A 26,715-nucleotide genomic window follows, 5' to 3' on the forward strand; every position below is an offset into this window, starting at 1 on the left:
TTATTACAAATTATTAAATTAGATCTTATCAACTACATTTAGATACCTTTAAGACAATACATTAGATTAGAAGAAATATTCTACATGTGTTATATGGGCACCTATCCTCCTTTTATTTTTAAATGGCCATTTCATTGACACATCCCATCACTATTGTTCCCCAAAGCTATTCCCAATACATGGCTGATACAGTAATGTGAGACATTGTGTATCATCGCACCTCCAGGTGACTCCTTGTCATTCAACATGGGTCCAGGTTCCTGCGCATTCATGTTGAACCACAAAGAACAATGATCCACCACAGTCTGCTTTTGTTTGGAACATTGTGTTGAGAGGCTTAGCTTCTGTTTGAAATCTTTCAGAAACGTAATTGTTTTGGTGCACATTTTAGCCACAACATTGGTGGACTAATGTCTAGAACAATACCCCAAGGTGAGGAGAGCACTCGAGTGCTGGTTTTGATATCCATCACTGATGTACTTCTTCGAATTTCTATTTTCAGCCATTTAGTAAAGACTGGGCTTACTCAATTTGCTCAATGTTTTTTACATGATCGATTAACAGTGTTCTGTCTGCTTAAAGTTGTGTCATCATCAATACACATGCACTAAATAGTAGGTATTTAAAAGCTGGCATGCATAATTGATTAGGGTACAATTGCACTAGGAAACTGGTAAGTAATTAATGTAAAAATTATGAATTGGAGATCTTTGTGGAAGCTTTTTATGAGAAATAAGAATTTTCCCTGTCTGTGTAGTGTTTTGTTCTCCAAAGATCAACAAAATAGGAGTCCTATGGGACCTGTACTATTTCATCTGATCAATATATTGATCTTTCTTTGAATGACAAAAGCATGCCTTCAAAAGAGAAATGCACGTGTACATTACCATTATAATATTATATAACACTGATGAAATAAAAAAGAAAAACAGCAGAAGCATTGTAAAACACCTCTACATCAATCATGAATGCACAAAGGTCTCGGACAAATTCTAATCCTTCTGACAATATTTCCCATACCTTGGACATCGGTCCCATGATGGTGTTCACCCCACAAGTGCATTGAGGCCATACTAATGGGATATGGGTGTCATATAAATGACAAACTACTACTACTACTACATGTGTGGTGTGTACATATACATAAAACACAGCCACGATAGTGGCTGTGTAGTTATGGTTAAGTTGCTAATCCCATGGGAAGATCACTTTTTGGGTGGCTCATAACTTTGCTCCCCCTGGACGAATCCACACCAAACTTTGCAAAAAAAGTATATGGTCCACTCTGAATCTTTTTGCAAAGATTAGTGAGGTTTGGTCCAGGGGGAGAAAGATATAGAGGTCCCAAAATTTATTTTTTTCCCATAGACTGAATGGGGAAAAAACTTTGCTCACTCCTAGAGCCCAGACCGCTGGACAGATTTTCATTAAATTTGTGGCCAGAGCAGCGGCTTGGTCCCAAAAGCGTGCTTTTGTAAATTTGGTAAAAATACATTCAGTATTTCTTTTCAAAATGACTAAAAAGTAGGTCCAAAAAAATTAGTGATATCTATGTCCGCTCCGCGGACACACTTCCCTGTTCGCTCCGCGGTCAGGACACAGATTGGGTAATCGGTTTACGTTATGTCCGCAGACATGCAACGTGTTCGCTGATTGGCTGGGATGAAGCGTGAGGTGCGTCGGATTGTTTCGATGCGCCCACCATGTTGGATCCGTGTTTGGTGTCCGCGGACATCGCGGTAAAAACAATTAAAAAACACAACATTGAACTGTCAAACTTATCAACTAATCTCTGGGGAAGTGAGGGGTGATGAGGATGGGATGGGTTATGGCTGCTAGAAGCAAAAGAACAGGTGTTTTTTGTCACAAAAGTCACACGGTAGATTTGGAGGTGTTCCACAATATGTGTCTAAAGTACAGGCCAAAGAGATTGCATTTTGGCATTCAAGGGATGGAGATGTATAATCGTGGAACTGTGGACTTGTAAACGTAGATTGTTGCATCTGCAACCCCAACCTTACCTTGTGGTATTACACAGTAATACTACATTCCGAATGCCCGTTCCTCTATATTATTTATATTAGTTGCCCAATATTTATTCATATTAAATAGAAGCAATTGCAGGTTATTTTACACTCTTAACTAAAACGCTTGATGTTTTTAAATTGATGTGCTGGTGCTACACCCAGAGCATGGCAAATAATGGACTAATGATGTCTGTGTTAAAATGTAATTAAAATAATAATGGAGTCAGACTGGCGCCCCCTAGAGCCTGGCACCTCAGTGCCTGATGCAGCCACCTGCAGTGCCTGATGCAAAGACCGGCCCTGCTCGTGTATCAGAATAACAGTTCACATGGATGTGGTGAGGCATGTTGTTGCAAACTAAGAATGTATGTTGATTCTGAGTGAAGGTCACCAGCTTTGAATTTTTGCTTGCGAGCTAAGGAAGCCCACGCATCGGACACACATTATAAGGTTCAATTGCTTTTTGACCTTGAGAGAAAGGGACCATTCCGAAAGGAATTGAATGAAAGGAGGTTTGTAATAATGCAAGATATGATAAGGTTATGCATTCCAAAACTGGGCTAAGGAACATGTAAATTTAGTTTATGAAGAATCGTTGGTGCGAACGGAGTGTGCATTACGGCCCAAGTTACGCCAAGGGAATGGAAATGGTGAATATAATGTAAGTTTGATTTTCGACGATTTTATACTCAAACAAGCATCAACTTATTATTATCTGACCATTATTTCTGGGTTACATTCTACTCGTTTGTACTGTGTGGCATATTGCAATGAAACGCAAGTACAACCTTTGTGTGTAGTGGTCTTTCTAACATGCACATGGGGAGTCCAGCATTGAGGTGCATTTAGGCCACCACTCGATTCCACCAGGTTCAACGTTAATATTTCATTAAAATGTCATGTATGACCATCTCGAATTGTGTACCACTTTCCATGTTGTTTTCTCTCTGTTGAGATTGTTTAATGTCTGTGATAATCGTTAGTTTAAACTCTATGCCAAATTAATAAGTCAATAGATAAATTGTAATAAAGATCGGCAAGTGAGACACATTTCTGTTATGTTTTCGAAACAGGTACATCCTGCCATTCTGTGATTGTCATAGATTCCAGATGCCAACTGACAGGTTTTTTAACCGGCAGCTGCAGATAGTTGTGAACAACTGGCTCACAGTGACTCTTTTTTTGGGACGATCGCCAAGGGCGCATATGCCCTTACGCTGTACTAGCGATTAGGAGCAACATAACATCCTTTACGGTGGTCTAGCCCCAAGTAGATGCAGAAGCCCTGGAATTCACTGTCCGACCCAAGCGCTTCTTTTACAGAAAACAAACACCTTTTGTATGCAAAAAGAACAATGCGTGACTCAGAATAAATATTTTGGATCGCGAGCGAAGAAACAAATTTGCAATTTGATTGAATATGGCAATAGTCTTATGTTCTCAGAGCGTTTATTGTGAAATAAAAGTACTTTACAAATTGTATAGTGTTGTTGTTGTCTTTTAAAGTACGGTTTAATATTCCGAATTGTGACGTGCTGTGTTATGAGTCGATGTGTGTTGATTTTCGGGTTCTGCGTCACAAAAGTGATTAAGGGTGTGTTTGGCTACGCTGACGGGGAACGTCACTGAGAAAGGTGGAGAATATCACTAGGTTTGGTGATGTGAGGATCAGGGGCGGGGCATATGATTTAGTGATGTCAGGGCAGTTTACCTTAGGCCGATGCAGCAATGAATAAGATTAGCACAAGATGGCCGTGCCATGCTGCCAGATTTTGCATGTTTACAAAAGAGGAAAACAAAGGTAAAGTGCATTGGAAATGTTTGTGCGATGGATCTACGTATGTATAAAAATACATGCCCGAACCCTCGGTACAATAATATTTTCTGAGCATTGCATTTGTCAAATTTATCAAATAATCTCTGGGGAGGTGAGGGGTGATGAGGATGGGATGGGATATTTCTGATCTGATTTCGAATGAGTTTACAAAGTTTGGTGGGATTCTGTCATTGGGGGGAAAATTAGAGGGGGGGTCCCAAAATAATGTAATGGCTTATAAATGAGGTGCCATTTGACGAATCTACACTGAATTTGGCAAACTGATAATAGATCTAGATATAAATGTTTTTGCGAAGTTTGTTGGGATTTTGTCCAGAAGGGGGCAAAATTAGAGGGGGGTGCCAAAATAATGTAAAGGCTTATAAATGTGGTGCCATTTGACAAATCTACACAAAGGTTTGTAAAAGGATTATAGCTCTAGATATAAATGTTTTTGTAAAGTCTGAATGGATTTTGTGAAGTGGGGGCTAGGTTATATGACGATTGTATGTGCATTCATTTGACACTTTTGAAAAAATAAAAGGTGGGTGGATTTCCAGCAAACTTGCGTAAGGCGCATTGGCAAGAATCTACAAGCATGGTTTTGCAAATGTGCCAGTGTTTTATTATTTGACAAGTGTCATAATGTAGTTACACAAATATACCAGTATACCTTTAGTGACTGAGGGCTAGCCTGTGGTCTTGGGCAGTGGCCATATTGTCCGGTTCATGGAATAAGGTCATAGGCGTCCCGGTGTAGGAAGCAAAATCCTCTTTTTTAGCACCTTGGGTTCCCATTTTGGGAACCTAGGTTGCTAATGACCTTCATCCCCCATTTCAGGGGCTGGAATGGGGGGATAATGGTCCAGAGACCTTGTTATCCACCCTCGCTTCACTTGGGCTGATAACTTGGGCTGCTGGGCCGGTATCCACCGTTCCAGTCCCTAGAACGGAGGATGAACGCCACAATATTCCCATTAGCATAACACAAAATGCAAATGGAAATGTTGGAAAATCTTATTGAGTCTATGTACTTAACTGAGAAATATAAAGTAGATGGTGTCTATACGTTTTTTTTTTTTTTAGTTCTATTTTTTAACTGTGAAAGGTGGTTCCTAAGGGAACATTTATTTTGTTTTTGGATGCATTTTTTTGGGCAGGAGAGCTTGGAACGAAAGGTGGGGAGGGAAATGAGGGAAGGGGCACCAAACACTAATATGAAGGGGCAGATGGACAGGGGAAAATGTTGCGCGTGTGTTATTTCTAAGGTAGGGGGCAGTGTTTCTCATGCTCCTTGATTACAGCAGTGGTGGTGTCTCTTAGGAGGAGGGATGGCATTAGCCAATTCTATTTTAAGATAAATAGCAGTTTTGCTTAAAATATGTACTGTGTTGATGGATGAGTAGGAATAGGTGTTGGAGCTGTGCAAGGGAAATTTTGAAGTTGAAAGTTCCTAGATCAGTAGAAAATGCTGTTCCGAACTGTCTGCGAAGCACAGATCTTATCGTGAAGTGCATACGGGTTCTCGGACACGTCATCATGCCGTGCGACAGCATATGGTCATGTGGCGCTGTCCTGAAGGTCCGCAATGAAGTCAGATGTTTGAAGACATCTACGGATGCAAAACTAGATGAAATAGTTGCAAAAAGTGTATAGAAGTGTTAAAAATGATTCTAGAAGGTAGGAAATGGCAGAGTTCTAAGGTGACACTTTGTAAATTGGACACAAATATTGTTATATTTGGTAAGTAAGATATTAGTAAGTTGTTGGAAAATTGCATACTCTGGTAAAAACACATGATATTCACTGAAAAAACGTTGTTAAAGGGACATTATGGTTAAGCTGGACTAATAAAAACCTATGAAATTCAATGAAAAACTTTGTTAAAGGGAGGTTATGGTTAAGTTGCACTAATTAAAACCTATGAAATTCACTGAAAGAACTTTGTTAAAGGGACGTTATGGTAAAGTTGCACTAATAAAAACCTATGAAATTCAGTAAAAGAACGTTGTTAAAAGGACGTTATGGTTACAAGTAAAATCGAAAACACCCTGAAATTCACCAGTTATGGTAAGCTAAGCAACCATAACTCGCGCCACCACCGTGCACTGCTAAGACTAACACCCAGGACATCAAAGATGACATCACAAATATCATTGATGACATCACTGATGACATCACATGTCTAGCCCCTTATTTGTTGTTCACTGCCATATCTAGGCCAGGTGGTTTTATTTACCTACAGTCAGAAACTTAACTTTGGAAAGGTATTACATTTATAGATATTGCTATTCTCACATTCTTACACTACTTTCCTTAGAATTTAATTGCATCTTATGATGTACATATATAGAGGAAAAAGCAGGCCTGAAACACAGCAATCATTTTTGTTGTCCCTTCAGTGTTCATTGCTGCTTTGCCAGCAAAAGGAAAAAAACATATTTATGGTGCCCTTCTTCATTTGTTTTACATTGCAACTGAGCTACGCCTTTTGCTCCCCTTTCTAGGAATTGAAGAATATTTTCTTGTGGAAAAGCACTTTTTGTTTAGCAAGAACACATGAATTCAGCTGTGGCTCACAAGCTCTTACACCTTGGTATTGTTTACGCCAGCTCCTGCAGCCCGTGTTCTGTTTCTGAGGAGTTACCTGAGCTTAGTGCCCCTGAGCAGTTAGCGTCTGAACGGCCCCTGCTTTTAGATAGCATGGTCAAAATGTTTCCCTAGCACATAGCCTTGTGTACCTGTATTCACGTGTTTGTACATCGCTTCAGAGCTAGAATTCAGTTCAGTGTAGATGGTTTACATCTTATTGTCATGTCTGCAATACACATCTATGTGGGCTCAGCTTGATCACCCAGTTCAAAGGTTCCATCACACATGTCTCCCAGTCTTGCACTTACACTGAAAACAAAGATCAGTACATTTGTTAGTGCTTTCTTCTGTTGTTTTGGAATTACTTTTTTTATCTATGGTTTTAATTTATTCTATGTTCACCATAGAATGTCAATTTTCGATGTTTGCCACTTTTGCATTTTTTCCACTCGCATCATAATCTTTTTTTGGATTGTTTGGCTAAAACACCTGCAAAAGTGAGAGATCTCTTTTGCACATTGTTGGTGTGGCTGCTAGTAGGCTTTTGACTGGAATGTATACTGTATCCGTTTTGTTTCTCCAGTCTTTTAAAACAGTTCCTTCAAATAATTGCTTAATCCTTTTTGAATCCTGATCCTTTACTTGGTTGATTCAGTTAGGGCTGGTCTCCCCGTTCCTGTAATAAGTGTCTTTATTTTACAGCATGGTCCCTGCTTTATTTTGTAGCACATGTTTATCTTCAGTCTGATCCCTGTCCGGATTGTTGACTTGGATTTCTCTGACACACATCCAGCAAGATCTCCATGAAGGGCATGATTGATATATTATGACAATTAGATGACAATCATGACAATTGTTCCCCAAGCTGTAAGATGGATTGTACTTCGTTCCTTAATGCTAGACAAAAAATGTATTCATGTTGTATTATAGAAATTGATATAAGCACAATTTGTCCAACTGATAAGTAAATCTTTGCTGCTAATTAGAGGTAGATTTTAACCATGAATAAAGAAGCACTGTCTATTCACTTCTGATTAATTGCTGCTATGATGCATATTGCCGCCCTCAGTAACGTTTCTTGTGTATAAAACATTTTGTTATTTTTAGAATACCAGATCATTTTGTGACATATTTGCATTTGATAGAACTGTTTCTGTGCCAAGCTTGATAGATTGACTTTAAAAAGCATCATGTGTCTAACAGAAACTTAATTTCTTTGCAGAGAATTGCCAATCTGTTGCCAGCATGGTACTACAATTTCCGGGTCACCATGGTAACCTGGGGAGAACCTGAAATTAGCTGCTGTGACAGCTCCACTATTAGCTTTATAACAGGTATGTTTCACAAGAAATGTCAAAAAAACACCTCCTGTCCTGGGTTTTCAATAGTCTGCATTGAACGAGGTAGAGTGTTTATGGTACATGCTCATATCTTCCTTTTATACATTCTATTGAGACTGCATTGATCTCTGTCCCTCAATTGATATTATTGTTGGGTATGGGTGTCCCTGTTCCTGGAGATTGTATCCTCGATGGAGGATAACGGCCCATTCCAAGAGGGCGGACTGCATGCTTCTCCAGTAGCCCATACCAGGATGGCGGGCGGGTCCCATGATGTCATGGGTACACACATCGACATTCAGCCCAGAATGTAGGGCTGTTCCGGAGATTGCTCCTTGCATCTTAACTCTCTTCTTCCAAGCGGATGCTTCTTCCATAGCTCAATAGCTCATGAGTTGTTGTTCCCTCTCTCTTGCTCCTGTCCTCTTCCTTCCCATGTGTAATCCACACTGGCCTTCCTTCCTCCTGGGTCCTTCCTGAGTTCTACTTTCTGGTCTCTTACTGGGTTTTTATATCCTGTCTTCGCCTGCTGGTCCCTTGTCTCTGTATTTTACTTGCTGGGACATGCTGGAATTGGGATCAGGCCACGACCTTAGGAATGAATATGTCTTGGAGGGTTTTTCCTCCAAAACCATCCTTCTTTCCTGGAAGTCACTCTGCCCGAGTGTATGCATTCACTCTAGTCGGAGTGTCTTCTGGGAGAGACAGGCCTTACCTCACCATACTAGTCGCCAGCGTCCAGATAACTTAAGACCTGTCACTGACAATTATACGTTTGAATTGCAGACCATTAATCTTAGCAGCCATTGCTTAATACTCCAAGGATCATTAACACATTTACACTGTTCAGCAGCAATTGAAAACACTTGCTTTGTTTCATTTTTTCTTCCCTTTCCTTTACTCAACTGCATATCAGTGTCATTTCAATTGATTATTTTACTGCCCATTTTATGTATGGTGGTTTGGCACTTTCTTGAGTTACGACTCAAAACAACCTGAAGCTGCCTTTCACAGTATGTGTTACCTCATAAGAACAGATCAAATCTCTGCTGAGTCTCAGGAAGTAGTTCAGTCTATGAAGATCAGGATAGCACTCCATGCACTTTTATAGTGTTGTTTCCACTTGTGAGAAACCTGAGGGTACTAACACTCGTATTCTCCCTGGATCCTCTACACAGGTGGCCAGCGAAAGTCCATCGATCTTGAATCCTGGGTGGGCAAGCGAGGGAGGACCACCTGGCTGGAGGGTCTTTGGGGACTGGGAGTGGGATGCCCATGGTAGATACATGTTATTCCCCTTTCCTACCCACAACCAACCTGACCCAAAGCTGATCTTTGTGGGCTATTGTAAGCCCATTTCCCTCACTTTCCCTAACATGACATATGATAGTACTCTGATGAGGAAGAGGATACTAAGAGGGATGAACATCACACATTTTTCACCACTTAGGTACTGGGATGAGGAGGCTGCATCCTGAGCATTGGGAAGGTCAGGCATGTCCTCCTTACTATGGTCCTGCGGATCTAATTGACCAGGCACACCTGCAGCCTATTAGAAGCCTGCAGGTACATTAATTGAGGAACTGGGAACACAAATGGAAGAACCGGGAGAAGCTCCAGAGATGTAAGAAGCAGGGAGGCCGGCAGGGGACTCGGCAGATACCAGCAGGGGACCCGGTCTTCATGAGAGCAGTCATGGTGGGACTGGACACTGAACCAGGACGCCGGCAGACCAGAATCAGAGGACGCTGTCCGCATCCACTGGAAAGTACAAGGAGAGACGGAGCAACAAGTATCTGGCAGGCGAGCCGGGCTCGCGGTGGCGGTGTTTCACAGCTCCAGAAGCTAAGTGGAAACAGTAGGAGCCACCGGGAGAAGGAACAGACCGCTGGTGAGTGTTGGGAGGAAATGCCGACAACGGGGAGCTCCAAAACGGACTACGGGCAAGTGCTGGTCCATGTATTTTGAATTCCGAACTGAAAGCAAACCTACATTTACTACCAAATTGAAAGTAAACTTATATTTAACTTACAAGAGTGCATTTCAAATGTATATTTGAACTTCAAAAACAAGAATGTATTTCGAATACACATGTTTTTTCTCAGAATGAAAAGAAATCTAAACCTTTAGCAACACACATAGCTATTGAATTGAGAGCAATTCATCTTCAAAGCACATTAAAACCGTTAAGCAAATTACATGTGAAGTCCAATACATGTTGCATGAGACTTGGGGGAGGGAACCCCGAGGATTATCTTCAACTATGTTGCTTGGAGCTCGAGAGAGGTGATCTTGAGGCTTTGTGGGACTACATTATACTTGGGGAAAGAAAGCTGAGAGCTGGAAGAAGAACTGAACTTTAAATTGAACTTTGTTTCTTTGATTATCAACATCCCTACACATTTTTAGTCTAAATGGTGAGGGCAAGTATAGGTTGTGGACACAGAAAGACGTACAAGTGGAACTATTTCACTCAGTCTTTCCTTAGTTTTATTCTGATAGGGAAATCCCACATTAGCATAGGGCAGGATAGGCTTTCAACCATCCCGACTTTTGATTAAATGAAGTGCTTCACCTTAAAATATAAGTCTGTTGTCTGTGTCTAGCTTTGTGATGGCTTCACACACAGTAATTCCTGCAACATTTAGGAATGCATCAACGAAATTGCATTCTCTTCTGTCTGCGTACATGGGAATTCTTTAGACGTATTGGAAAAATGACTTAAAATTCTTAGAAGATGTGAATATATCTCGATTGTTTTGTGGACAAAAAGACTAGGAAATGACACACAATTGACTCCTGTTTCCAGTATTGGTTAACTAAAAGATATTTTAAGCTGACAACAAACAGATATGGTGTTTTCAGCTTTTTATGTCGGCGTCATATTTGTGATCTGAAACACCAAAATGAACAAATGCATAAATATGTGGATTTCAGGACACAGTACTGTGTTTAGGAACCTTGAAATATTGCAGGGACTTGATTATCTGATACAGCTAATTCAACACTGACGAACGTGAACAGAGAAGGCTTCCATAAATGGCTATCCCTGACAACCAAGGCAAGTCTTTTGTCTTATGTGTGCCCTTCATGCAGCAGCCTTTGCCATTATAGGTACTTTAACAGTGTTCCCTGTCTGACCCTGGGGCCATATAGCAGGGGAACGAAGGTGGACCAGGTACCACCACAAGCTAGAGGTTAATTGGCCTTCGGCGTTGTATGGAAGTATTCTCTGGTCACCATCAATTAGTCCCTGTCATAAGGCACGGAATAGTCACCTGTTGCACCCTTGAAGAAGGCATACTGGCCAAAGATGAGATGCAGTGCTCAGTAATAACATCTGCACATACCCTGCTACCGGGTCAGTAATGAAAGGGGAACGTATACTGAACCTGTACCAGGCAGATTAGAAGTGGAAACGAGGTGAAAACTCACCGTAGTCTATGCCCATTCAAGCCAGAGCATGACTCCACTGCCTGGTCCTCGTGTGTATGAAGGATAGAGCAGGATCTTTCAACACAATATGGCGGAACAGGCTTTTAGAGGCTTGGTCCTCGCTAAGTGATTCACCCAACTGTATACGATCTGTGTACCTAACGTAGAGAGCTCAACCTAAAATAGCAAAAACCAAACCATGGGGATGAGGCCAAGGCAGGGAAAACCCAGAACAAAGAACTACCACTCCCAATCATAGCCTGAATCAGATAGACACAGAACCCACCTCAGATTTCCATCTAATGCCATTGCATCTAATGCCATTTCATCGAATTTCTTCCATCTTAAAACGTAGCTTTTTTTTTTTTTACATTTTTTTGTTTGTTTTTTGGGGGTGTACACCCAACCCACGTTTTTACCCTTTATAATGCACCTAAACAAAAATGTACCGTTTACCCCCCAAAAAATATGCATTTGATGGACATTTTTTAGATGGAAAAACTTCGATGGAATGGCATTAGATGGAAAGACCAGATACCCTCCACAGCCACTTACAGCCAAACCCAAATAGGAATGGAATGACCCAAGAGGAAGAGTCAGGCCTCTACTAAACGGGAAGGGATTTTGAGAAGGAGACTGCTGCTCTTGGAACCAGCTCATCATTAGATGGTTGAAGGAGAGGAAGCAGGAATAGATCCTGAACCAGCAGATTGGCCACTGTAGAAGAGACCCAGGAGGCTGGCTGTGACTGGAGTCTCAAAGATAGTAGAGAGACCCAGGAAACTGGAGGAATGTAGTGGAGCTCAAGTAAGAGGAAATTATGTGGATAGACTGCCGGGAGACATAGTGAATGGGGAGAGCTCCAGAGCGGAAGTTGATTCACTTGAAGCCACCCACAGGGGTGTCAAACGTGACAGAGATTATTGTTTGGGAGGTGCACACACAGGGAATGAAGTAAAGTTAGTCATGAAAACAGTACAAAAGAGAGTCTGCAAGTGTGTGGAGAAATAAAGTTGCTTGGAGGGTTGAAGACTGAGCTAAGGAGATCAGTCGGAGTCTTTTTGACTGTGCAATACCACAACTACCTTCCAACAATTTATGAAATGAGATATTCCACAACATCCTTCATGCATACATCATCTTTTCCCGGATGGTATACTAATATTTTCATGATCAAGGAAGAAGGCGGGCACCAAAGAGTGAATTAAAACAAGTTTGTAATCTTAATTTGTATCATCATAGCTAATTAGTTAGCATGTATTCAGAAGAGCAGACTGGTAAGGAAGATCCAAGGACACCAGGACCAAATGTCTATTATAACAAAAAAACTGAGTGGGAACCACACAGTCAACCAGTCATTCTCACTCTGCTCTCCATATGGAGCTGCTGGTGGGTAAGAATGAGTTCAGAAAAAATAATCACTCTTGAGGAACTTGTACAAATAATATGTTCTGTATTAGAAACCTATAAATCAATTCCAAGATCTACTTGCATAATAATGTAAGTTTTAATAACAAAACAGGTGAGGCCAGCTGTTGCCTCATCTAAGAGAGCTCATTTGCCAATGCATTTCAGAGTTTGCCTCCTTCGTCAAGGCTGAGTCCTACTTTGTGTAGTCATAAATAAATCATTTCAGCAATACAGTTGTACAAATCAATGGAATCCATCATTCCAAAATAATAAGGAAATGAAGTAAATACATACCCGAGTGGGTAGACATGCGCATACATGTTCAAAAAAGGAAAAAAAAGGATAATGGCACATAGTGTCATTGGTGAAATGTGCAACACAATGGTAAATAAGACAGTAAGCCCGTGGTGGAGAAAAGGGCGAGGTCTGAGGTGTTTTGGGCTGTGTGCTGTGTCGTGCAACATCTGATATTAGCCTTTTGCTCTATACTACAATTCATCATCTATCATCTTTCTGTTTATATTGTGCGCCATGCCGTGCCGGAAGATTTGAAGATTTGAAGTTTGAAAAGTGAAATCTAAACTGAACTGGTGCCGTAAATACATCCATACACAGCCCCTTTAACATCTTACCAATCCTGAGAAATCTTCAAATCTCCCTACCAGGAAGTACGAGACAAAACAGGAACTGCCTGCCCTTGTGGCGAGAAGCCTGTCGCAGAGAAAAGGGCGAGCACTGACGCTGTTTTTGGCTGTATGCTGTGTCGTGCAGCATCTGACATTAGCCTTTTGCTCTATACTACAATTCATCATGTATCATCTTTCTGGTTACATTGTGCGCTGTGCCGGAAGATTTGAAGATTTGAAGTTTGAAAAGTGAAATCTGAAATCTGAACTGAACTGGCACCGTAAATACATCCATACACGGCCCTTTTAACATCTTACCAATCCTGAGACACGCCCACCAGGAAGTGCGAGACAAAACAGGAACTGCCTGCCCTTGCGGCAAGAAGCCCGTCACAGAGAAAAGGCAACGACTAAGGCTGTTTTTGGCTGTTTGTGCTGGTCGTGCGGCGTAGTCCTGTCCTGTGAGGCTCAGCATTAATCGCTATACTGCTACGACTAAGCTGGGGCACAAGCAGATCCTAAGAGGAACCGGACAGCGGAAGTCTTTCAGCAACCTCCAGAACTAAAGGCAGACTAAAGCTATCCCGTCAGCGAGACAGAGGAGTGAGAACAGTGAGGAACAATGCAAGAAGGTAAGGAGAGTGGGACTGGCGGGCTCAGGGATCTTGCATCTGCAGTTGAACAGATCCCGTAGACTTGTGCCTCCTTTTCCCTACACCTACCTTGGTTTCTCATAGACCCTAATTAAATTGCGGGCAGATGAGAGTGATGCAAGGTCACTCCACTTGGTCTCAGGTATTCGGAGTAGTCCAGTTGGGGAAGTGACAGCTCATCAGCTGATTGGGAATAATACAAGAATCCATCATCGATCAATGCCAAAAGGCACCTCAGCATGCCAGGCGAGGGAAAGAATGAATAATGAGATCGATGAAGAAGACATTCAGGAAGAAGACAGAGATTTGGGTCTTCATCAGACACAAGGCAAGTGCAGATCGGCTCTTTCAAACAAGAAATGCCATGCTCAAATGAAGCCACAATCAATGCACTAAAGTTTGTCCTAAACTCCCTGGTCTCTGTATTTGAATTACTCAAAACCAAAGTGCAGGCACAAGCAGGGATTCTTTTAGAACTGACCAAGGAAACAGCAAGCTTGGACTCAGCATTGGTGGGCTATAATAGCATTATCAATGCCAGTCTAGTACCGTGGATGAAGGATATACGCTTGGAATTAGCCAAACAAGGATTAGACATTTCAGCCATCCAAACAGCATCGACTACAAGAAGAAAAGAGGAGGAAGAAAAGAAAATACTCCTAAACAAGCTGCTAATTGAAATGAAAAATGGATGGCAAGCTCAAAGCGGAAAAGAGGGGTAAGACAAATTGGAGGAGCTAAATCATACATATGATGATGCCCCCTTATCAGAATCGACCTTTGAGGAATTCAGACGATTGGCTTACGCAGTGGATGGAGCACTGGAAGAGAAACCCGGAGGAGCAACATCAGCAGCCAAATCAAGCACAACAAACTAGGATGGGTATGGACCTTCACCATGCGAAGGGAAGAAGTAAAGAAAAGAAGAAAGAAACAAGGAGAAAGAGAAGAAACAGGGCCGCACTCCTCCTAGAGAAAAGAAAACTAAGAAACAAAAAAATAGAAAATAAAATCAGAAACTAACATCTTTCTGAAATCCGTATTAAAATCACCAATAAAAAGAACAAGAGAGGAAGAAGAGTATAGTAAAGACACACTCTTGATAGAGGAGGAACATAAAGAAAAGAGTACAAAGGAGAAGGGGAAAGCAAAAAATAAAAGCACCCTGAAAAACAAAAATAAATGTCACAAAGAAGATCCTTCGAATGACATTGAGATCAAAAGTATAAGTGTCGGCCTCCAAACAGAATGCAAAGAGTGTGAAACCAAGAATACGCAGCTCAGTGTGAAAGAAGATGAGGTCAATGAGGTCAATGTGATTGCGCCAGAGAAGAACAAGAAGAGTACTCACTGCCTCCCAGTAACACCACCGCAATTCAACCACCCGGTTGCTCCAATTTTTCTAATGACAAAATGTACTGTCACGGCCAATATAGCATCTGATAGTTGTAAGGAGCCTGTGACTCAGACCAAGCCTTTGAAAATAGCACCAAGTTTCCTGAAACCAGTGACTGCATTACAGCGGAAAACATAATTGATTGAGGAAATCAAACTGGGACAAGGTAAATGTACCTCACTCAATCTAAAGTCTAATGGAGGGGGAAAATTAACAAATTTGGAGGAGAATGAAACACATTTGCCGGCCAACCATCAAGAACTAGAACAATCAGTGTGGGGAAATAGGAGCAAAGAAGAGGCCACAGCCGTATTTGCGATGCCAAAATCATGGCTTAGCACCTCGGATAAAAACAGGAAGCACAAATCACTATGCCGAAGTGTAATTCTCTCATACTTCAAGGAAATACCATATCTATACCTTCTGAGCACCCTGAACGTTGAATCTGTGCAATTTCCAAGTAGTACATTCACAGCTGAAGTAGGGTTGACTTGGAGAGTCGCTTGGGAAGCAATAGTCGGAGCTTCAGGAGATCTGGAGACATGGGCCTCACAGTTTCATGCATAAAACCTCTACCATCAATCTCTACAGCACCACTTGCACCAAAATGGCTCTCTAAAGCTAAGAGTAATTCTGGGGAAAGCAGTAAATTGGAGGCAATCAAGTGGAAGAGGGAAACAATGTGAGTAACTCTCAGGACAAAGCTTTTTCAATGCTTCCAGAGATCCTGACACAGGTGCTGCTGAAATTGGGAGTGGGGAGTCCGTCTCTTTAGGCAAAAAGGGTCGTCTATGATAAGCTGGAACACGCAAGGTCCTAATACATTCTCCGCTAAAGAAATGAAAACCCAGCTTTTTCGGAATATATACATTCTCCTTTTCCAAGAGACATGGCTAGTAAACCCAATTACAATCGATGGATATACATTTCATTGTTTACCTGCTCTCCAAAAAGCGAAAGGCAGACCATCAGGAGGCCTGCTGGTGGCATTCAAAAATGACACAATAAAAGACTCGACAGTGATCTTTGAAAATAAGATCGGCATACAAGCCAGCAAGATAACTATGAACGACGCAAAACCTTGCCTAGAGGTGTACCTTGTAAATATTTACTGGAACCCAGCCTGTTGCAGCCTTCAGATTTTCCATGGCACTGTGTGTCCGTATTGCTAGAAAGAATCAAAACTAGCAACGGGAGTGCCAGAGTAATATTAGCGGGGGATTTCAATGCCCAATGTGTGGCATTGGAAAAAAAGCCAGCAAATATGGGTCCCGAAAAGCCTCAGCCACTGGAAAAACATGGGTGGAATTCTTAGAAGGATGGGGTCAGAAAATGGTGAATGGAAGTCTGCCAGGAGATAACCCAGCAGCCCCAACCTGGTGTTGAGGGAGCTCTGCCTCGATAATTGACTATATGTTCATGACAGCGGACCTCTTTACATTAGATATTACATTGAAGATAGAGCAAGAGGGTAGAAGTGATCACGCTAGATTGGAACTACTCTTCTCTGACATCACATCGGACCAACGAGCCAAACAGGCCGAATCCTACAAATTGAGGAATGGCAGGTTTGTAAGTGATTTCAATCCGGCACACACCTAAGTCAACGCCTAGCGTGTAATGCACAATGGAAATCCTTATTTATTTGTGTCTAAAAGTTCTTTTATTCTGAACAATGTACCACTCATATCAGCCCCTCTCCTGGAACCGCCCCCCCGGTCTCACTGAACCAGGAATCAGGCTGGTTTGCAAAGTTAAAATATTTATTTATGTATTTACAAATTCAATCACACTGGCCCTCATTACGACCTTGGCGGAGAACCATGGTGCTATTTGCACCATGGTCCATGGCGCTAAGCTGCCAACTCCGCCATGGTGGTTGGCGGACTTACCGCCCCATTCCGACCTTGGCGGGGCGGTAAGTCCCCAATCCCCATTTACCCTTCCCATTCCCATTTTTGCCCCATAGGGTATAATGGGAGTGGGGAAGGCGTTAATTACGCCACCGTAAATTACGGTGGCGTAATTAACAACAAGGTCCCTTAGCGCCATGGATTTTAACGCCTGCTAAAAGCAGGCGTTAAAATCACCATGGCGCTAAGGGAACTCGTACTCAGGCGGAAAGGGGCGCCATGGTTTACGCCGGCGTAAACCCCTTTCCGCCAGGGTCGTAATGAGGGCCACTATGTTTTAATGGGTACACAATAATCACCAATGTGGTGATGTAACACTAAACAATCTCTTTAATACACAAGGAGTAATAGTGAGCAAAGCAATTCAGCACAGAAATAATACTTTTGTGTGTGTGCAGATTAAATAGCAGTGTGGTTACTATTTCCCCCTGCACACCTCTCAACCCCACAATAGGCAATGTAAAGCGATAGGAGGAGAGAAAGCAGGTATTCAGGAATGGCAGAATTCAAACAAAATATCAATCCCAATTTCCCCCCTCAGCAACACAAGAGAAAAACAGAATTGATTGGCAAGCGGTCAGAATGGTTTTAAAGTTATCTTGAGAATGGATTGGGTAAAAACACTAAATATGATTTAAATTGTTTGAATTCTTATGGGAGCCGCTTTGGATAGTTATACACAAACTCTAGCAATGATTTGATACTAAGAAACAATGTGAAATCTTAAAATTAAGGTTGGAAGCAATCAAAAGCTGTTTTACACGTGTCAGAATTTCCCTAAAACGAAAATCCTTGGCAAACTTTTCAGTGCGTGGTAATTGCGATTACGGGTGAACCGTATGGATTTGGGATGCAGGTTTAAATGCAAATTAAAGCTGTGGATGTTAGCTACAAGCAGAAGTTTCTAGCACAAAAATTAAGGAAGTTATGGATGTTTTAGCAGAGGTCGTTTTTCTGAGACAGGCGCAAGAATGGGAAACAGGAATGCACTTTTAAAAGACAAACGGGATTTCTGACACTAGATTATGACTATAGAAAAACAGAATGCCACACATGAATCTCCATAGTTCCTGGCCATGGAACCCTTCACGTGGTGGATAACCAATTTCTTTCTGGGATTCACTTTAGTTACTCAAAACACTAATGACATGATTTTAGAATACAAATAAGAGAAACTCAATGCAAGAAACGTTCTGACAATTCAAAATCCTGCTAACAATATCAGGTTCTGAAGACAAAAGAGAATGGGTTTAAGATAGGGATTGGCTATGGACAGTACATATGCTAGTGACACAGTTCTACCTATAGATACTCACTAGATATGTTTGGAAATGGAACCGTCAGGATTCTGGTCCGTCAAGATTTCTGGTCAGGGAAAGGAATCTGGTTCTGGGATAGACAGCTGGGCACATCGGACTGGACTGGGTCTGTTCACAGCACAGGACTGGATCGGATCCGGAATGGCTCTGGTCACAGCACGGCATGGAACTGGATTGGATCTTTTGGTTCTGATGATGATTAGTTCAGCAGGAAAGCAGTACAGCACAGCCCGGCTGTCTTTTGGTTCCCCTTAGGTTGCTGGGATTGGTTCTGGTTCTGGAAATTAAATGCCTAGCTGAAAAAGCTATGCAACAGGCCTTTCTGCTTTGACGAGTTTATGCAGTCTGGAGCAAGTAAGATGGATAGTTCTGCATCAGGGTACTCCGCCAGCATTCGTATAGTGGGTGAATCTGTCTGTCCTTTTCTGCCCTCTGCTGTCTCTATTTATGCTTATGATAAAGGGTGTGTGTGGGCTGGTTTAGCCTAAGCTCACCCCTTTGACAGGGATTGGTCAGGGTCTCCTCTCTTCCTTGATAGGAGGAGAAAAACAGTGTGTCACTTTTATCGTATGGGTTTATGAGGCCTAAAGTCCACCCCTAGCCTCTTGAACACAAAATCTACTTTTGGTACAATACATATTTCCACATGTGCAACCTCTATAACAACCATATATACAGATTACATATTTTGTGTAGCAGGTACTCCTCCAAGCCCTATCGCTGTGGGATCTTGTGTCGGCTTTTCACAGAATTTTGCCCTTTTCATCCGGAACACAATGTCCAGTTTAGGAGCAAATTTCTACAAATGTGCGCGTTGAACATGGGCATATGTATATAAAGTTTCATACTTCTATCAGAAATACATTTTGTGTAATATCACATTTTTCTGCCATTTCTTCCCAGAACATGCCACAGAGTTCTGGCGCCTTTTCACCAGTGCATCCAGAAATTACATTAACAATGCTGTTATTTATATATTTTGCACAATTTTACACAGTAAGTTATCAGTCTTTTTAAAATTTCTTTTGTCCTTGTTAAGCAACAAATGGTTGTTTAGCTCCACGCCTTTGGTCTCTCCCGCGGACCCAGGAGCATCTCCTCCCTGTTTCTCCTGGGCAGAGGCCATTTACGACTCTTCACACCTCGCATTTCCTTTTAGCTGGAAGATGTCCATTGTCTTCTTCCCTGTATAGACCAAATTCTTCCCCCCACCCTATAACCATCACAAAGGTGTGATTTCCTGCTGGAGAGGAGTTGGAGGAAGAGGCCTTGCCTCTGTGAGGAAAGCTGTTATTCCAGTTTGGGTGGCTTTTAGCCAGGCTTAAATTTAAATGTTAATTCTGTTGCATTTTTGCTTAGCTTAAAACAACTTGTGATTTCAAACTAGCAGCTAGAACACTTATTCCAGATTTTAAACCATGGGCTAAAACAATTACAACATAGATTAGTCTCAGTAACAGGCCACTCAGGTTGCAAACAAGTGAATTGTAGCACCCAGTAAGAATGTTGGATGTTTAAGGGTGTTTTGTGCCAGTATTCTGCAGTTTCAGCAACCCAGAAAAAGATCTAAAGCAAGATTTTTGGATTTCCTTTAGCACAGCACTGCTTTTCCCTCTTTACTCCATTTTCACTTGTTGTGGAGCCCAATGACATGTTTCAGGAGTGAGATCTCTGTTCCACCACTGACAACATGCATGGCAGATTGGGAAGCCAGCTTTTTGCGCTTTGCAGAATGCAATTTTCAGAGGTTTTGGTGCGCACAAAGGTTTTGCGGCCATTTTGATGTTTCTGGCACCATCAGAACACAGTGATGCCGCATGGCAGAGCAAAAGTGGGTTAAGACATCCCACAGAGCGTTCCTGTGTAAATATAAAAAAGAAGGGATATTCTAAATAAAACACTGTTAGAGATCCCAGATAACATCCTGCAAACCTGACCAATTTATGACATATATTTGGCAGATATGCCCACCAAGTAATGGGGGTAGCAGTGGAAGCAAACAAGTGCATCGGCACACTTATGATGAGGCAACAAGACAGGAGAAAAAATTACTTAATCAGAAACTGAGGCAGTTGAAAAGAGCAGGCCTCAGTATAGAAGCCTACGGAAAGGGGTCCAAAAGAGTCTCAGAAAAATATAAGTAGTAGTTGGTGGACAGGAGGATATCACGCCTCCAGCAAGATGGAGAGCGCATGTTGAAACTAGCGGGAAACAATGATACCAGTGAATTCTGGTCAGTGATGCGCCGCCTAGAAGGCAACCCAGAACACTGCATTATGCAATTTGGTCCCAGAAAAGAGCTGGGTAGGGTATTTGTCAGCGAGCTTCATGAAGCCGAGGGAAACAGAAAATACTCCAGATACATCTGTCCGCTGGTGTCTTCCGTTAGGGGTGCAGTCTATAACAGATCTGACCACCAAATCCTCCAATTCTAAAGCAGCAGGGCCAAATGGCCTAACTTACCAAGTATTAAAAAAACAGCCTTTCCTCTGGGCCAAAATACTATCCTGGCTGTTCGGAGAGATTTTGGAAAGCCAACTATTTCCTGCATCATGGAAGTCAGCGATTATTATTCCACTCTTTAAGGGGGAGATCGACTGCAACCCACAAACTATCGGCCTATCACCTTATTGGATATTGAGAATAAACTCTTCATGAAGATCTTACTGGAGGAGGTGAAAATCCTCTCAAAACATCAATCAGGCTTCTGAGGTGGACACTCGACAGCAGTAAATGGCCTAATACTAAACATCTTAAGCGAAATAATGATGGTCAAAGGGGAACAACAGTTGTATGGTGCTTGGGTAGACATTTCGAAAGCTTTCGGCCATGTGAATAGAACACACTTATGGGCAAAACTGAAGAAATGGAGTATCACGGAAGGACTTTAGTCTATGCTGGTAGAACTGCACAAGGACACGACTATGAGAGTCTTGTTAGATGATGAAGGTCACCTGTCCGATCTAATAAAGGTCGCGAGAGGAGTACGTCAGGGCTGTCTGGGTGCCCCCCTATTCTTTAATTTCTACCTGGCTAACATGGGAGAAGAATTGGAAGCATCGGCACTTGCCAGTAACATGATTAATGGGTGTAAGATCCACTGGCTCACCTACGGTGACGACGTGGTCCTGCTAGTAAGACCCTGATAGGGCTGCAGCGACTTCTTGACAGATGGGTTGTAGTTTTCAAACATCCACTCAAGAAAATAAATTACCCAGACTGGAAGCTCGGGGGACAGAGTATCCAAAGGGTAGAAGATCTAACCTATCTGGGGTACAAGGTGTATGCGGCTCCATCTCAGGGGAAGGTCAAACAGGATGTGCAATTAAAAATCTCCCATCTTGTCCCCCAAATGAAAAAGATTTCATAAAAATGTTGTACATTTTCTGTCATGTCACTAATAAAATGTTACATGGCCAAAGTGGTTCCAGTGATCTTGTATGGGCTAGAAACATAAACATGTCTCTGGAACACAGACAGGCAAAGGCTTGAGGAGCTAGTCTGGAAGGGAGTATTGTGCCTTCCATCGAGCCTCTCAATGTCCACCCATTCGATTTGAACTGGGCCTAAGGTCACGTAAAGTGCAAGCTGAATGGAAACTAATCTCCCTCTTTTGATTCATAATTACAGCTCAGAAGGATATGTATTTCGATCTCAAAGCCCATCTGGAAGGGAAACAAATCAAAAATTTTCTCAAACCCGGAAGAAAGATCTCTGGAAAACTTGGGAAAAGCAGGAACTGACTTAGAGACGCTCATATCCTATCCTTTAAATGCGAAAAAAATCTGGAAGAAATAGATTGGGTAATGACAATTGACAAGATGCGATCTCATACCCAGAGAACTGTTTTTTAAAAGCAGAAAAAAACAGGGAGTCCTGGCCCAATACCTTCTGAAATTTCCAGACTGGAGGATCAGAATGAACTTCCTCAGAATAAGGCTTAATATAGCCCATACATGAGAGATTGTCAGGGGAAAAGGGGTAGAGGCAACTGCCTTGTGCGACATCTGTGAAATACCCTCTAATCAGTCGTTGAAACATCTACTTATAGACTGTGAAGAGACTTGACCGGTGAGACTCCTATTCTTTTCAAGATTTAGAATCGGTGGGGAGACCCACATTCCAGGCCTGTTGTGGAACAGACTTATTTCTGGTCATTCGAGTTCATGAACAACAGCAGTGGTGAAAGTTCTTGAGAAATTTGACATTGTGAAGACCAAGAAGGCATCAAATGATTCTTCGGAAAGTCCGCACACCGTGAGAAATCATGAACAGTAGACTGAAGGATTATCACATCATATTTGTATTTGTACCGTCAATAGATCCTTCATAAATGTTTCTTTTTATATAAGTTTAACATTAAGCGATCCCTGGACAAAACATAAGCCATAAAGTGCTTGCCATTCTATTTGGCTTCTCAGGCATCATGCTGGATAGCTATGCCTGGTGACTAGAAAAAGAAGCCTGTATGTTGGAAAAAGCTCTTTTCTTTTGTCATTTTTAAAGTTTTATTATTCAACTGTCAAACTGAAATTGAAGTTTTTGTAAAAGGTTTTCATTAACCAAATACAAATACAAATAAAAAAATAAATAAATAAGGAAATACCTTAATTGCTTGACCAAATGGTCAATCTCTGTGTAATCTAAAAAGCCCAAAGGGAAATGTATAAGTGAATCATGCTCCATTGGTATATGTGCACAGAGATCACGGCATACGATCGTAGTAAAAAAAAAAAGGTTACCTCATAGGCATGAGAGAAATGCTCCGATCTTGATTGAATGTACAGGCTCTGAAAGTGAATGCAGGTCCGCGATTATAAGAGCCCTATGTCAATAAATATCTAAAACATGCTGTGGCGTGTACAGTGTGAGTTTACCTGCTGCTAGTCAAACTGTCGACTCTCTTGAAGAAATCCCTACACGGTTTCCATGGGCGCTCTGCGGACGGAAGGCAAAGTGGTTGGATTGCAGGAGGAGTTAATACCGAAGGCCTCGAGTTGATTAACGAATGTAAGTAGACTAAGGGAAATGGCAATATAAAGGGGCAGGATTGTGATGTTTTGAGTAGCGGGACATTTTGTGTAAATAAAGGAACGCCTAAGTAATCCTAGTTCAACGGAATTAGAAGACGTCTCACACTCCAAGGCGAGTATTGATAAAAAGGGAATAAGCACGGTCAGGACTGTGAAAGGTGACCTCCTAAACCCTGTATAGGGTAAAATAAGTAGCGACGAGAGAAGACCTATTATAAATGACTAGTAGTAAAAGAAGTCAATCACAGGGGTTATTAATGTGTAGTGTGTGATTATTTTAAGTATTGTTTGTTGTGTGGAGTATCAAGAAGTAATAGAACACTGAAAGGTTAAAAGTAACAGTGTTTGAAGTTAAGGTGTAGTGAACGATTGGTGCCAATCAAAATATATATGGGCTATTGAAATTAAAGAGGATTGAGCAGCGATTGATGGTGCTTGCTCATATTTGTTGTTTTAAAACTAAAGGTGGTGATTCGAGCTCAAATAAAAAGGTTCATTTAACAATCTGGTAAGTGTTGACAGTCAATTGAGACATCTTTGTAAGACACTACCAAAACATGCACCCAAGCTCAAACAGTACAGTGCAGAATGGGTAAAGGGCACAGCTGATGAAATGTTCATGCTATGCCCACAAGGGGCATCATTGTCAAAAGTGGTATTGCAACACATGACAACATACGTGCATGCTGCATACATGGGAAAGAAATTAGAGAAAAGCCTGGCCTTTTTATAACTTTGGAAGATGTTCCAAGTGGAGAAGGAGGACCCGGCACCGGAAGAGTGGGTACTTAATCCGCATAAGGGGAAGAGCGCTGAGCCCTCAGATCCTCTTACTTTGTCTGAGATTAAGAGTGCAACTATAGACAAGATAGGAGTTTATCCTTTAAAGGTGCTGAAAGCAGCGGCAGGGCATAATAACCCGACATATGAACCCCCCGTTTACAGTAGTGATGACAGCCCAGAAGAGATTAAAAGAAAGGAAGATGCCTGTAAGTCTACATGAGATAAGGAAGAAAGAGGCAAGAAGTTGAACATATCGACAGACATACAGAAATTAAGTGATGGAAGGGAGAAAAGGACAGGGCTGATGAGGTAACGCTCATACAGAACCAGTGGATGGGAGAATAGATACTACTCAACTTAGATGGGAAAGGAATCAAGGAGGTTAGACAAAAAGAAGATAAGGATGAGCAAAAAAAGGATGACAGGGAATGATGAAGGAGATTGAGGGAGGATGAGCAAGGAAGGAAAAGCAGGGATCGACGTGAACAGATATACAGGGAGGAACAAGAAAAAAATGAAAAACTGGCAGAGAGGAACAAAGAAAGTATGACAAAGAGCGATAGAAGAAAGGGACAGGAAGGAAAGAGAGAGGAGGAAGAAGAACAAAGAGAAAAACAGAAGGTTACAGAGAAGGAGAGAAGAAGAAGAACAAAGACAGGAAGTAACAAGGGAAGAATGAATGCAGGAGGAAGAAAAGGCTAGAACGGATGCGAGAAAGCAAAGAAAATGGATGAAGAAATTAAACAGAATAGGGGGCAGCGAGGTCTGGATGCCAGTCTCATCCTTAAGGAAAAAATGAGGCCGAGCAAATAAATACGATGAGATAGAGTGAGATTCTCCCGATAAAGGAGATAACGCCAGAAACACACAAAGTAGCACTAGAGGAAGAAGGATATGATGCGGAAGGCATTGGAGAAAGAATCAATAAAATATATCAGCAACTGAGACGGGATATTGAGTATAGAACAGTAATCCATCCCTGGTATCTCAACTACGAACTGTGGAGGAAAGCATGTTTAGTGATGAATGCCGAGCACTGTCTTTGAGTAGATTAAATCTAGATAGAGGCGAGGGGGGTTGATAGTCGCACTAGTTGGGGTCTAGAAATGACAGACGAGGAAAGAGAAGTCTGGTCATGAGGCAGAGGGAGAGGATGCATGCTTCCCCACTGGGAAGCCAACAAATGGATAAGGAAGTAAGATTGTCAGTTCTGGAATATCCTAAAGAAAGAATGCCAGATCCCATATCATATACTGAGCTTTGTCAAAGACGATTATATAGTGAGAAGGGAGATTCTCCACTGTATGTAAGCAGGTTAAGGTCACTACCAGCAAGAAGGCAGACAGGGATGATTACCCCTGCATTAGATAGACTAATAATGGAATTGGACTACAGGATGGGGTTCTCACAGTTCCCCTTGTTAGGGAAGGGGGGAGGAGCGAGACAGCAATATATTCCATGGCCACAGATGGATAACGATAACTTAAAATGCAAGCTCCCTAGTTTACCTTCTGGAGCTGGGAAATGCATATGCGAATTAGAAAAAATGACAGGAGGAAATATGCTGGCCATAGGAGACATAAAAGGTCTACTGGCAGCTATCCTTGGGGAAAGGGCTGATGACATATGGAGGTGAGAGGGTACGCAATTGTGACAGCACAATACACAGTGCATGATGGAGCACCATTTAATAATTGTAGGGCAGATGTTTGGAGGGCTCTCAGGGTGCAGTATCCTGACACATTGGGCATGGGTGCAATTATGACATGAAAAATGAAGAAAGATGAAGACCCTATTGCTTCTATTAAGGATATTCAGGAGAAATGGCAGCTTGAAATTTGTGAACTGTGGGAAAAGACAGTGGCACTATTTTATCATATTTTGTGTCAGGAATTGTCAGAACCAGTACAGAGACAGATGAAAAAACAAGTGGGGATGGAAGCGAAGCCATGGGCTGAGATACAGTGGACTATTCTACAGCACTGTCGGTTACTACAAGAGAAGAACAAAAAGAAGGATGAGAATAGAAAAGTAGAGGAAGCCAAATTAGTCCAGAAAAAGTTGTCAAAATGTTCCTTAGAAAGGGCCAAATTGACAAGCAGAGAAGGGGTGGGAATGCAAGAGGCAACGGGTACATCACAGGTGAATAATTCACATCTGATGGATCAAGGGGGGTATGGGTTTGCGCCATGAGGCAGAGGTATAGGTTTTAGGAGAAGAGGAGGCGGATTTCAGAACAACCAGGGTGGATTTCAGAACGCCAAATGAGAGTCAGAGTGCTCAGGGAGGATATAACCAAGGAGGTTTTGTCACAGGGCCACCCCCAGTGTGTTGGAATTGTGGAATAACAGGGCATATTGCACACGTATGCA

General features: G+C 41.9%; 1 protein-coding gene across 4 annotated transcripts in view; it reads left to right on the forward strand.

The window, feature by feature from the left end:
- Nucleotides 1-26,715, forward strand: part of PTPRO (protein tyrosine phosphatase receptor type O) — a 1,358,825-nt gene that overhangs the window by 886,291 nt on the left and 445,819 nt on the right. For all 4 annotated transcript variants that reach the window (XM_069628367.1, XM_069628366.1, XM_069628368.1 and 1 more), the window contains exon 10: nucleotides 7,658-7,769. In XM_069628367.1, coding sequence (XP_069484468.1) covers nucleotides 7,658-7,769 — 112 coding nt within the window. The remainder of the gene's footprint in view (nucleotides 1-7,657; nucleotides 7,770-26,715) is intronic.

Source organism: Ambystoma mexicanum, chromosome 12 (assembly GCF_040938575.1).
Source record: "Ambystoma mexicanum isolate Mex_15411 chromosome 12, UKY_AmexF1_1, whole genome shotgun sequence".
In the NCBI taxonomy this organism is placed as follows: Eukaryota; Metazoa; Chordata; class Amphibia; order Caudata; family Ambystomatidae; genus Ambystoma; species Ambystoma mexicanum.